The sequence below is a fragment of the Plutella xylostella genome, chromosome 14, assembly GCF_932276165.1.
Source record: "Plutella xylostella chromosome 14, ilPluXylo3.1, whole genome shotgun sequence".
NCBI lineage: Eukaryota > Metazoa > Arthropoda > Insecta > Lepidoptera > Plutellidae > Plutella > Plutella xylostella.
Window position 1 is genome coordinate 1,538,836 of NC_063994.1, and position 14,133 is coordinate 1,552,968.

A 14,133-nucleotide genomic window follows, 5' to 3' on the forward strand; every position below is an offset into this window, starting at 1 on the left:
AGATGCAGGCCACTTTGTCAGGGCGATTTTGGGTGGATGGTCTTCGGATCTCCGCAGCGTATGGCCAATCCAGCTCCACTTCTTAAGCCGGATTTCGGAGTCAATTCTCCTCTGGTTACTAAACTATGCAAATTATTATTCTTCTTAGCCTTAACGTGTCCACAACAAACTAACCTATAATACCTACCTTTCCAGCATTGGGAAACCGATGTTAGACCATTGTTTGTGGGGCTCCACCCAAGCCACTAATTTTCTGCATACGAGAATCCCCAATCCACATTTCTCCAGCAAATGATTAACAGTTCCCCATTCCCCCTCAGTTCTGCCCACAAAGCAGGTATCTGCTTAGTGGTTCTGCCAGCTGCAAGGATGGGCGCTGTCGTTATACGAGAATCCCCTGGCCGTATTTTGATTTTCCTGTTCAGCAAAATGATTAACAGTTCCGCATTCCCCCGCAGTTCTGCCAGCCGCAGGGATGGGCGCTGTCGTCGGAGCGGCAGGAGCCCAAGTTCTACGTGTCGGTGCTGACGGACGTGGACGCCAACCGGCACTACTGCGCGTGCCTCTGCTTCAACGAGACCGTCGCCATCACGCCCACCAAGCCCGCCGACGAGGTGAGCTTCCAAACCCCTTCTTCTTTAACCAAGAGCAAACATTTGAAAACAAATACTTAAAGCTAAGCTAACATAGAGTCGGCCTTATTACTTAAACCAATCTCTATGGTTGAGGCCTACGTCCAGCAGTAGGCTGGTATAGCCTAAAACCTACTTCACACAGTGTTTAGTGCGAGTGTTAAGTAGGCGTACATTGCTGGGCTTGTTGTTTAGCATTTGCAAAACTTTTGAATCTGCCATACGTACGTCTACTTAACACTCGCACTAAACAGTAGGCTTTAAGCTATAGCAGTCCACAGCTGGACGTAGGCGTCTACCAAAACACCATGCCCCATGATGATGACGGCATCCGTGCCGGCCTCGCCGAACCAAAGGTCGGTTGGAAGAAATAACTTCTTGGCTATAAGCCCGCCTTTGTATACATTTTTTGTATACGTTTCAGTATTCCGACTTACTTTTTGGTAACTAAAAAGTTACCTATTTGTTGATGTTAATATTAATATGCATACGTCAGCTCTAATCATCTTATGCAACCTTCTTTATCTTGTCAGAGATATAATATTACTTAACGTTAACTATTGTCTAATTGCCCTTATCAATGTAGATTACTTTACCAATCATGTTTTTATTGTATTCTTCAGAGCTTTGATTATTATGGGTGCGATAAAAGAATACGTATTACAAAGTTATCGATAATATCGGAATTCTTCATAATGATTTCAAGTATAGCAAGTGCTGTTAGGATTCTAGGTGCAACATGCAGTCTTTCCTGTTTAGGTCCAGTCGTTAAAGATCTAGAAATAGCATAAACCTCCGAGATGTTGGGTAGCTTGCAACTAGATAGATTGGTTATTTTCTAATCAGAAGCTTATCGGTTTTCACTCAGTACCTGTAGTTGAATATTTCAATGGCAATTACGATGCAAATATTGCTTACCTATCTGAATACGAACGCAGCTTTTCTACGGCCTTATCATCAAAACTTAGACCTGCACACACATGATAAACGCTGCCAAGGAACTAAATTGGACAAAACACCCGTTAAACGTGGTCTCTACAAATTATTTTGTCACTTAAATATGACACCAACAGGAACCAAAACATACTGTGTAATGGTTATCGACAATCTGGCTGTTATATTTAAAGTTCTTCAAACAAATTCATATGTATTTTTTTACGTCTACGAAAAAAATGTTTTCCTTACGAATAGCGTGCCAGTCGACCGTTTTAGATGGTTATCTTATTAAATAGTAGTGAAATATTATAGGTACAGTTCGGTGAACCCATTCATGCACGGTGCACTATAAATGTCTTGTACAGAAGCAATCAATACTTGCTACTTCAAATCCTGGGCACGCGTTATTGTTCTTTATAAAGTATTTTGTATAATTTTTCCATTCTTAGTTCTTTCATTGTTTTCGGACTGTTTCAAATTGGAAGTAGTGGTACAGATTTTTCAAGTAACAATAACTAAACGTACGTTTGTCTTGTTTAAATGTATCCACTTATTTTTGTCTCTTCGTCTGACTAGCAATTATTGGCTTCTGAAAATCTATCAGGGAGCGTGACTTTGATCCATAAATCGAACTATAAATAATCAACATAGCTTGAAATATTAAAATAAATACCACAAATGTCCAATCATTTCATTATAGTAAGACCATACTGTTCATTTTGTATATCCGAACCGCTTATAGAATCTAAAGCTTCCGAACAGTGGGTTACTACCACCGAACATTAGCAATACACAATCCTTAAGTAGCGTTGCTCGTAAAATCGTCGTTGTAAAATCTGACGTAGCTTTTACGGATCTGACAGATGTTTGACACGATAGCGACGCTGTTAATTTGTCGGTGGTGCTACGGTAGCCGTTCGTATTTTTCCAAATACCTACGACTATAGACATTCTCCATTTGGCACTTGTTATGGCAATAACTATGCAGTCAGTAGAGCATGGAATACTCGTACCTGCTCTTTCTTGTCCGTCAACTGATTATGTCTGCTTTCTTTCTTTTTCCTCTTTTTGTTTAAACATAAACTGTACTTAGGGTGGCTTGCACCACCGGCTGCACGAACCCTAAATGGAGATTATAATCTATTGCTGCCACTTTGTCATTGGATTATCATTTATCATAGTGAATAAATAACAGGGTGTACATGCCTATCTAAGCCAGAGCCAGAGGGACAAAAAGTCACGAAAGACTGGGCATTATGCACTTGGCTTTGTAAATTTTTCAGACATCCCAACTAACATCGTAGCGTTAAAAAAACTCTCATATAACTTGTATAATGGTTCCACTCGAAAATTAAAGTGTTAAGACATAGCTGTATAAGAGTGTAGGAGAGTGCTCTAACTCACTTATAACCACGAAAGAGGCCCACGATTTTGAGAGTAAAGGCTTTAGAAAGCCTGTAGTACGGTGTCATTGAAGTGTTTAAGTTATAGAAAGCCTGTAGTACGGTGTCATTGAAGTGCTAAAGTTACTATTGAAGAGCGTTTAATCACTCTCAGCTAGAACTTTTACCGGTATAGTTGTGGTTGTAGAATGGTTATTTGACTCCCTGACTCTTATTTGTTTGGTAAAAAAGGGTTAAGTGAGTATGTTACCGTTTTTCGAATACACTTTTACCATACAAGATGTATGTCTTTGAAAATAATAGTGTCAACAGCAATCATACGCGACAGTATTAGAGTGACAGTATTGATTAATACTAAATAAAAGTAAATATAATATATTAACTTGACTTAACATGTTTTGTGAATTGAAAATAATATGCCATTGTAATTTTACTGTAATGTATACCATATTTCCCACCTCAATTTTAATGCGCTCCGAATTTATTAAGGATTTCAAATGAAACATAAGTAAATATAAAATAGACGACTCAATTTTGTATTTTTTTGTATCCTTACTGTATGTCCATTAGTTTCATAAATCGATTGGCATGACTGAAATGACAAAATTCACATAAATAAGTAAGTATTTTAAAGCAAAATATTGTTTATCCCAGCAATTTATAGGTTAGGTCGCCAATGCAAATGGCGAACTTACATTTAAGACATATAGACTCACCTAAGTCATCTTTTACACTTTTTGAAATATAATACCCTTAGCCAAGGGTATTATGCAGTTTTAGTCGATCCGCACAGTCTTGCTTAACACCGTTACTTTTACAGTCTACTTGCCAAACGCAATAAGCGTAAGTTAAGTTAACCTTAAAGATTAAAACTGCATTGTTGAGTTTTCCAACACTGTAAGAATCTTGTCTTACTGCACTCTTGACAAAATCTCTTTTGTAACCAATTCCTGCAGCCTAAAGTCAATATGACACCTAAAGATTTATATAAGTATTAAAGGAAACCACTTAACAACCATAAGTGTTAACAAGTGTCAGTGAGCACTCTTGTATAGCTTTAGGTTCTAGAAACAGTTTAAACCTATAACATCTTAATTATAATTGCTTCGACTAATACCATTTTAACACTTAAACCTGCTGTTAACACTAATTTCGTTTTTTAACTCATCTTTATCGCTTTATGTTAGAACTGAGATAATTATAACACAGTTATACAGGTTAAAGTTATAAAAATAGCTGTAACTGAGGGTAAAATGTTTGTTGGGATACTTTCTTACATTGTTTATCTTTCTAGGTCAGCTCGATTTTTCAGCATTTTGCACTGAAAGTATTAGAATTTGTCTTTTTGTTAAATTAGTAGCTTACACACTTCACCTGAAAGATGACGGCAACTAGCCTTTTGTTTCATAAATTTTCATGTATTTTAACGTATTTGTAAGTACTACAGCGGACTAAATAGTAAAAAATATTAAACTGTATTATGATCAACCACGCCACTGTGGATGCGATCTTTGTGGCGTGCTTTGGGAGAGGCCTACGTCCAGCAGTGGACTGCTATAGGCTGATGATGATTATGATGATGATGATCCACCAACAGATACTACCTACCTGCTGGACATAGGTACGATCCGAGCGAGTAGATCCACTCGAAGAGCGTCAAAAGCCTTTCTTACCCAATCGATATAGCTTATCTTAATCTTAGCTTAATCCCACTTATTAGAATTTAAACCCACACTGCGATACACCGAAAATATACCTAATATTAAACATAAAACGTTTGCCCCTTTTTGATCTTCGAAACAATTCCTAAGAAACAAGAGATTGCGTCCATAAATAATGCCACAACTTATAAACAGAAACTCCCAAAAGTGTACTTCCGCCCTTTCCAAGTAAAGTAGGTAGGTAGAGTTTTATTTACGGGTTATTAAATTATTCGCTTCCGCCCCTGGAGGGTTACTCTATCTATACTGACGAAAAACGAGAGCTGTCGTGCAATTGGCACGTTTAATACAACGAGATAGAGTCGTGGCCGTTATATAGAGTGACCCCCTGTGCCGGTGTGGTGGAGACCTGCGCCCGCGACGATTCGCTCCCCGTCGCTCCCCGTCGCTAAACTTCGCTCCCTGTCGTCTACCTGTACGCGTGACTAGTAATACGAAACTAGTAGTGGGTCGGCGCTTAGTGTTAGGCGGAGCGGTGAAATACGACATACACAAAAGCAGAAACTTGCCATAAAATCGGCACAATATGGTAAAATAATAGTTTAATAATTTAATAATTTTATTTATTAAACCAATTACAAAGTACAGATGTGTTGAGTATTGCCATCTGAACTAGAATATAATTCTGTATTTCAGAGGACAGACTCTTCCAATTAGGGCACTTATTGGTAATTACAAGCATTGGTACTAGGTATGTTATATTCTTAATATTACTATACTAACATGCAAACTATGCTAAAATTACTGTAAAACATGAGGTAAAACAGGGGATATTAAATTTAAGTAATATTGTTAACACAATTATAAACATTAATATTTGGAAATATGCAAGTGGCAAGAAATAACTTAGAAAAACATGATTTACTTACTTAAATAAGTACTTTACAAATAAAAATTCATAACAAATAAATATAATAAAAATACCTTACTCACTGCTGGACTTCTAGTATTAATTCAGTATGGGAATATGTTAGGTCTAAAAGATAATTTACAATAGTTTTTTTTGCGCTAGATTTAAGAAGACTATGGATAGAAATAATTTTATTGATTTTATTGTAAATATAGGGGCCAAGAAAAGGAAAAAACCTATGAGCGAAAGAAGTATTAGAGTGATCGGGCTGACATACCTGGTAATTTCTTCTTTTGGAGTTGAGTTTTTTAATAAAGGGCGTTAAAGAGCGTTGCTTTAAAATTAAATTAAGAATAAAAAGTTTTCGAACTGAAAGAACTTGGCAGTGTCCGTAAAGTAGCTGCGTGGAATAGAAAAAGTTTTTAAAAGTGCATACCTTAAGGACAGCTCTTTGTGCAATTTCAAGTGGTAGGAGATTAGTTTTCGGTGCTCCACCCCAAGATGTTATGCAGTAAGTGAGAAGTGATTGGCATAGGGAATAATACAATCTTTTTAAAATATGAGGATCTGCAATATTTCTCAGGTTTTTAAAAATAAAAATAAGTTTACGGACTCTACTGGATAATAAATTAATGTGTGGTTTGAAGTTAAGATGTTGATCTATGACTATGCCCAAATATTTGATAGATGAAGTTCTCTGTAATGATGTGCAGTTACAATTTACAGACAAATTGTAAGATTGACAGCTGTGAGCTGTAAGGGAGTATGTCATATCTGGTTGAGTGTTCGAGCGAATGGAAAATGTTAAAAATTTTGTTTTGTCTGCATTTAATGTTAAGAAGTTCTTTTGTAACCAATTCGAGATCATATCAAGACCCATTTGAGCAGCAGAAAAAACCTCATCCCATTTATCGGCAGAGAAAAGGAGGGCAGTGTCGTCAGCATACGTAATGATGGTGCCTTGGGGAGGTTTGAGAGAGCAGAGGTCATTTATGTAGATGAGGAAAAGTGTAGGGCCCAAAATACTGCCTTGTGGGACTCCAAAACCTTGGCCCGCAGGCAGCTCACCACTCAAATGAGATCCGATTTTAACAGTCTGAGTCCTGTCGGTTAAGTAGTCCTTGAAAAGATCTAACTGTACACCTCTTATGCCAATACTTTCAAGTTTTAGTATTAGGATGGGAACAGAGACCGTGTCGAAAGCTTTAGCTAAATCCAAGAAGATACCAATTATCTTTTTTCTTTTGTCAAGTTTATTTGAGACATAATTTGTTAATGTCAGGACGGCATCATCAGTTGATTTTCCATTACGAAAACCAAATTGATTGTCTGAAAGTATTTTATTATGTTCTAAATATTTAGTAAGTCTAGTATTTATAATTTTTTCTAATAATTTTGAGATAGAGGGAAGTATAGAGATAGGCCTGTAGTTCTCCACACGGTCCCTGATCCCTCCTTTATGTATAGGTATAATCACTGATTTTTTGAGCATAGTTGGAAAAATACCCTGTGTGAGGCAAAGGTTAAATATGTGAACGAGTGGCGGTATCAGTGTAGTTTTATTTTGTTTAATAATTATGTTCGATATTTGGTCCACTCCCACAGAGCAAACACTTTTTAAGGAAATGATCAACGATTCTAACTCATCATAGGTAGTTTCTATAAGTCCAAAAGAGAGTAGACTATTTTTGTTGGTTTTATAATGGAGTTCATTAAAATCCGCATTATGAATTTTATCTGCAAGTGTCTTCCCAACATAACTAAAGTACTGATTTACTTGATCCACAGCTTTGTCGGGAGAGGGAGCCAGCGAGAGCAGTTCATTACAACAGTTTTTTGGTTTAACGGTGGAGGTTACAGATTTAATAACATTCCAAATCTTTTTATTATTATTCCCAGCTTTATCCAGCAAAGATTTTTCATATTGAATCCTAATTCTTTTTAGAAGAGAGTTGCAAAAGTTTCTATATCTTCTGTATATTGCTTGAGCCACAAGATCAGAAGGAGATTTATTGGCTTTAGAATGAAGTCGATCCCGGTTTCTTATGCACCTCAATAGACCGGGCGTTACCCAAGGTTTAATGGTTTTTTTACGACAAGGGATATTTTTCACTTTGGTATTGTTTATAATTACAGATTGAACACATTTTATTAGGTAATTTAAAGATAGATTCGGATCAGTGCAATCATAAATATAGTCTAGGTTTATGAGCTCTAGGTCAGAGGAAATTTTACTATAGTTATAGTTTACTTGTGTCTTAGGTGGATGGAATCTTTTTAGCTCATTAGTTAGGAATAGAAGCACGGCCTTATGATCAGTAAGCGTTGTTTGGGGCACCAAGGTAACCGCTGGGGCATTCGTTTTTAAGAACGAGTGGTCCAGACATGACTTACTTTGATCTCTCGTAACGAACGTGTGCGTAGGTAGTAGTCCGTGCGAAGCCAATAGATTTAAGTATGAGCTAGAGTCGGAAGTAAGACTATCAGGCGCGATATCTATGTTAATATCACCGATAATTACAATGTTTTTAAAGGATGACAAGTTATCTAAAACATTGTTTAAAGAGATAAGAAAAGTATCGATATTTTTGAATGAGGGGGAACGGTAAATTGATATAATTGCTACATCATTAAACTTTAAAACTAAGCAGTTCCCTTGATTAAATAAAGGTTCTTGAACAGAGGGTCTCAAATTATTTTTAACATAAACAACCACCCCTTCATTTTGGTTCGAAACATTTTTTGTGACATAGTGGTCATAATTATCAATAATTGGAATATTAGGACAACATGATAACCAGCACTCAGTTAATACTAATATATCCAATTTAATGTCAATTTGCTCTAGAAGTGCTAAGAAACCGTGAAAGTTACAACCAATACTACGGACATTTTGTGTTAAAATTGAGAATGAGTTTAGATTGGTTGGCATAAGGCCTTTGCAATCAGAAGCATTACAAACATAGGCAGAAGATACCGAAACTTGATCTATTTCTTCAACAAGTTTATTAAAATCAGCGAATTTAAAAGATAGAATTAACCATGAAGTTCCAGTAGGATGTTTGTAAAAGTTCCTTCGAAAAGCGAGCTTCACTCGTCGATGAAAAATCTTTAATAAAACAAAAATGCAAATAGTTCAAGCTATCATGTAGATGGGTGAAAGTGAGTAATACTGTGCTTAAAGTTAGACTAGATGGTAGTGAGAGGTATGTGATTATTTGTGTTGGGCAAATAACAAAATCAATATTACAATTTAGAGAATTAGAGATAATTAAGCAAAATTCATAATTCACATGCATTAACATTAATAGTGAAGAAACAATGAAAATGGTACAGAAAAAAATCATTACATAATGTTGCATAATTACAACTACAAACAACATGCAGAGTATATAAACCAGCTCTAGTCAAGCTTTATTTTCTTTTTTGTTAAGGGTGGTAAGAAATTCTTCGCTTTTTATTAGAATGTGTGGAGAATTTTCATCCTTCCTTAGAAAAACATTACCGTTAGAGACCCAACAGAATTTATAGTTATCAGTTTTAGCTAAGTCCCGTGCTTTATAATGAATTCTCTTAGTTTTAGGAGACAAATGTTCTGACACAAAGATCGGCTCCTTTGAGGTTTTAAGTCCCAAATGCGTTGTGTTTAATTGATCTGTATGGTTATTCTTATTAAATAGTTTCACAGCGTCCAGAACTTTTGACTTAACGAGCGTGGATGAGAGCTCTACAATCACCATCGTGGTGTTATTTTTGTCAGATTTTCTAGGCACTCTGTAAACATCCTTGATTTCCGTGTATAAAGTATCAATATTAAGAGATTTAAATAGATACTGAAAGAGATTGAATAAATCTGTTTTACTTTCTTTGACCTTACGTGGGATGTTGCGCAGTTCAATGTTGAATAGTGAATAAAACATTACCCTCCTCCTTCGGCAGTCGGGTAAAAATATATGCAAGCCACAAATCTTTGTATTGTCGTGGATTTACTAGTGTTTTACATAATTCGCATAGTTTATCTTACGATAAGATAACATTTCAGGGTCATAGACGGAATAAATGCGAAGGCTGTATGTAATCTCAGAAACTGAATTGAAAATATTGTAAAGTTCGATAAGATATAAAAAGGACACTGGATTGATTGATATTTTATCATTTATTTAGTGCCTATCTAACCTTGATTAAATATTATAACTTCGTAACAGATGTTGCGAATTCGATAAACCGCCGTTGTACATTTTATTCTTATCATTCATTATAGTAACACTAACGACTAGTAGTATTTAAAAATATTTATATCAATGAAGTTATTACTTTGTGGATTAACTTTTTACACAATTTACTTTGTGTCGCGGCAGTATTAATTTCAGTAGCAACTTTAGTCACAATGTTTTTGTTAAAACTTTTCAAAATCTTCTTAGGTACCTTCGTCAGAATATTTCTTTCAAATCGCTAATACCCATCACTAATATAATTTATTTTATTAAACAGACAACTAACTAAGTCCACCCCCTTACCTGCAGTCACCTGCCGCGCTTGGCCGCTGGAGCGTGACCCCGCCTTGCCCTTGGCCACTCTTGTGCGATTAGGGCCACCCCATTGTTTATACATCATACTATTCATTAGGGAATGCAATCTCGTCTCGCCGAGATCTCGATCTCGCGAGATCTCGGCCATATTTTACGAGATTGAATCTCGTCAAATTTTGTACGAGATCTCGCGAGATAACGAGATCGAGAAATGCAGCGTGACGACGTGTTTTTCATGCAAAATATGTGTTTTTTGACAAGCCATTTGGAGACAAACTAACTTGCCTTTCCGTACCTTGATAACCTCTACTTCTACTATAAACTTATTGTATTTGATTAATACGATCTCACAACATTTATTTCAAACTTGTGAAGTTAAATTTTTGTTTTTATTTATAAACAGTAATGTTGTATTACTCTTAATTATTGAAACTAAAGCAATACTTAATATAGATCATGATTTGTTACCAATATTGTATGAATTTGAACTAATTAGCTACAGTAGGGACTTATAATAATTAGGTATAGACATAAACAAATGTTATTACAGTAAGAAAAAAATAATAAGTACTCTGCTGTTGATTTTTAAAAGAAACTTACATTATTTTAATAACTAACAACGAAGTTACTATTTAATTACAAATCATGTCAGTTACTAGTTCCTAATACAAGCATTTGCATAATGTTTTTATTGACATTCTCCCAATCTCGCGAGATCTCGTAATTTGCGAGATCTCGCGAGACTGCGTTTTGAGTCTCGCGAGATCTCGCTAGGTGGAAATCTCGTACGAGATTGCATTCCCTACTATTCATACTGTAGGTGTGTTGGGGAGCTTTGGATGCCAAATACCGAGTTGAATGTGAAAATTAGTGGTGAACGACAAGATGGTTGCAGTAGAGCATCTTTGGAAATTTCATTTGTGGTTTCCATTTGTATTTCTATTTGCCGGCTAGCAACATAACGCTCAAATCATGTCACTCGGCGACCAATAAAAAAAAAACGTGATTGTTTTTGTTAATTTGCGGCTGATATCGGCGAAAAATGTATGGACCAATACAACTCCTCTGTCTAGTATATATAGTATATATAGTCCTCTAGTATATAGTGTCTAGTATATATAGTTCTCTGTCTAGTCAGCTGCATAAGTAGCTGTTACACACATTTGAACCTTGTCAATCTAACAAACCGCCTATCCATTCATTTAAAGATTGACGGTTCGTCAATTTGACAAGGTACAGAAGTGTACAACAACTTATGCAGCTGACCGTACGTAAAAACTCAGTGATTATCACAGTTTTTACGTTACGAACTACACTGTAATTAGTAATCTTACGGAATTCTGACAGTTATCAATTTTAGACAAATCAGAGATCACAAACCTTTTTGGGCTGGGCACTTTTTCAATACGAGTCTGGACGTCTGAGACAATAGTATATTTTTTTTACTCCCTGTATCCATTTTATTAAGTGCGGCGCTCCAAATTAAAAGGGGATTTACCTACGGTGAGAAATAATTACCGTACCTAAATATAGTCCGCTCTGTCAGTTGGGGCTGTTTCCCGGAAAGGGCCAGGTTGTGGCTCCATAACGTTTATAAAAATCAACAAACGATCACAACGCGAAAAGTCAACAAAGAAAAACCTAACAGAAACTTAACAAATATAACAAGATGTAGACAAGAAATAGAAGCAAATTACACTGAGACTGAGAACATATGAGCGCATTCGAGCATTCAAAGAAGTCGAATGAAAATCAGTCAATGTGACAGATGCATCGTGACAGTCATTGACCTCAGAAAAAATATATCTCATAAACCTCTTTGGTGATAGCTATCACCATAAAGTATAACATCATAGTACTTCCACGTCCATATCTTGAAAACTCACTAACCGATTTTGATGAAACCTACACTTGGTTCCTACGGTCGGAGGATCCTCCCTTTGCCATGGGGAAGCGCCTCCAGCATCTCCATACTGCCTTCCTAAGCTTGGACCATTTCCCACCATGCTGGTCCACTGCGGTGTTGGTGGGTTCACATATCTAGATGTTTTCCTTCTCCGTAAGAGCGATGGTATACATTGTACTTAAATTCAAAGAACTCATTGTTACCTACATGTCAGCGCCGAGATTCGAACCCCCATCTCTTGCTTGAGAAGCGGGCGCTTACCCGACTGAGCCAGTTGGACTCGCGCACTGAGTGTTCCGTTCAAGTCTACTTAATTACCTGAGGTAGTTTTCCTTTTACTTTCATCATAATTATGTACATCTATACGAAATATCAGCTTGATATCTTTACCCGTTTCCGAGAAAAAGGGTGGTGACAACAAAGTGTGATCCTATAAGGGTTCCTTTTTTTCCTTTTGAGGTACGGAACCCTCGAAAAGAATAGTGACAATCGGATCAATCGTTTCGGAGATATGCGTGGACAAACATACATACCAACAAGCATATAAACATGTATAGGTACATAAACATTTATAAAATTTTGAATATTTGTTGGGGGTTGCTGTCGAACAGCCGAGGTGAACAGACGTGTCCGCTGACCGCTCCTAGACCCCAACACGTGCGAACCGTCGGCCGCTGTGCAATACCCGCCGCACATAAAAAAAAAAACCTTTGTCTCGCGGGCCTTCGTTTATTGCCTAAAACGAAAACGCCTAAACAAGTGCTAACAAAGTGATCTCTTCCTTGATTGCAAATGTTACTAAAGTCCTCTACTTTATTAATTGTATACCGGGCTACAATTTAACGATCGTGCATCTAGTGTTAGTGTTCGTTGTGAAGTGTGTTCCTGGGCAGAGTGATACAGCTCCCCCACAGGCGCGACGGAAGGTCTCTACCCAACTCAACGCTACACCCAGAAGCAGAACCGTGCGATAATTTGGTGAGAGAATTCCAATACATACGATCTAGATACCGCCTACGAAGAACAAATCAGGAGTATAACACATTAACTTGCGCTAGTAATTGATGTTTTGATTGGTGACGCTGCAAAAATTCCTAGGAACCATCTAAATGTGTAGTGTTATCATTTACTTATAATTATAGTGTTAATCTTTCCGGGTGACATACGACGACACTCTCTACTAGCCAGAAGCAGCGACGCGCCAAATCTAAACAAAACGCTGGTGAAGATAAATCCATACTGTTTAATACTTTAGATGCTTAACCCCCGAGGACAACGTGAAAACGCCAGCCAACCATCAGAATAACATAATCAACAGTCAAGAGGTAGGGCAGCCAATAAACACTAAATCGTCAACACAGTCACAGGCATCTGAAACATAATACCAGCGGCTCATATCTCATCAAAAGCCCCTATAAATAAAACCAAAACCTTCACATCGTGCTAGACAATAGGCAAAAAGCCTTTAACTAGGTTTTCGAACAACCTACAGATTCAGTTCCATTGTCATTTTGTACTATTAGGTATACTAACTTAGGTAACTATTAGTACATCCCTTCATGTGGTGATAATAACATAACAAGTAGTGTGTAGATACATTATAACATAAACAATACCACACCCTAAACAATCGCGCTTTGTTTTATTGACCTTTCTGTAGACAATATTATTTACCTAATCAAGCCCTGGAAATATAACATACCTATACTCACAAATATCCTGCGACATGTGCAGACTCGCTAACATTAACTAATATTTATTACCCCACAGCGAAGAAACTTCTTAGTATTAAGCCCTCTTACAGATACACAAAAACAGAAAAAGATTCAGTGAAAAGCATTTAAAAAAAATTAACAAAAACGTAAAGCGCAAACTTAACCAGATGCAAACTATAAAATAAAAACAAAGCAACATTGAACCTAGGTAAAATAAACACATTCCAAGAGTCCAGCAGAGAAAGAACCCGAAACAATACCCAGAAATTGCTCAACATCTGCAAGTCATAAACAAGAAAGCGACGCAACACTGCCGATACGAAAACAATAACCAGAAAAACCAAGTAACAAACAAGAGGAATAACGCAACCCTAGGCAATAAAACTTTCAAAACGAAAACCAATACTTTAAATTCACAATGGAAATCATAAAGATGCTCGG

The 14,133-nt window shown here is 36.7% G+C and overlaps 1 protein-coding gene across 1 annotated transcript in view; it reads left to right on the forward strand.

The window, feature by feature from the left end:
* LOC105396606 (myotubularin-related protein 5) overlaps nucleotides 1–14,133 on the forward strand; it is an 88,491-nt gene that overhangs the window by 5,268 nt on the left and 69,090 nt on the right. The window contains exon 3 of the mRNA XM_048625328.1: nucleotides 459–614. Within this exon, the coding sequence (XP_048481285.1) occupies nucleotides 459–614 (156 nt within the window). The remainder of the gene's footprint in view (nucleotides 1–458; nucleotides 615–14,133) is intronic.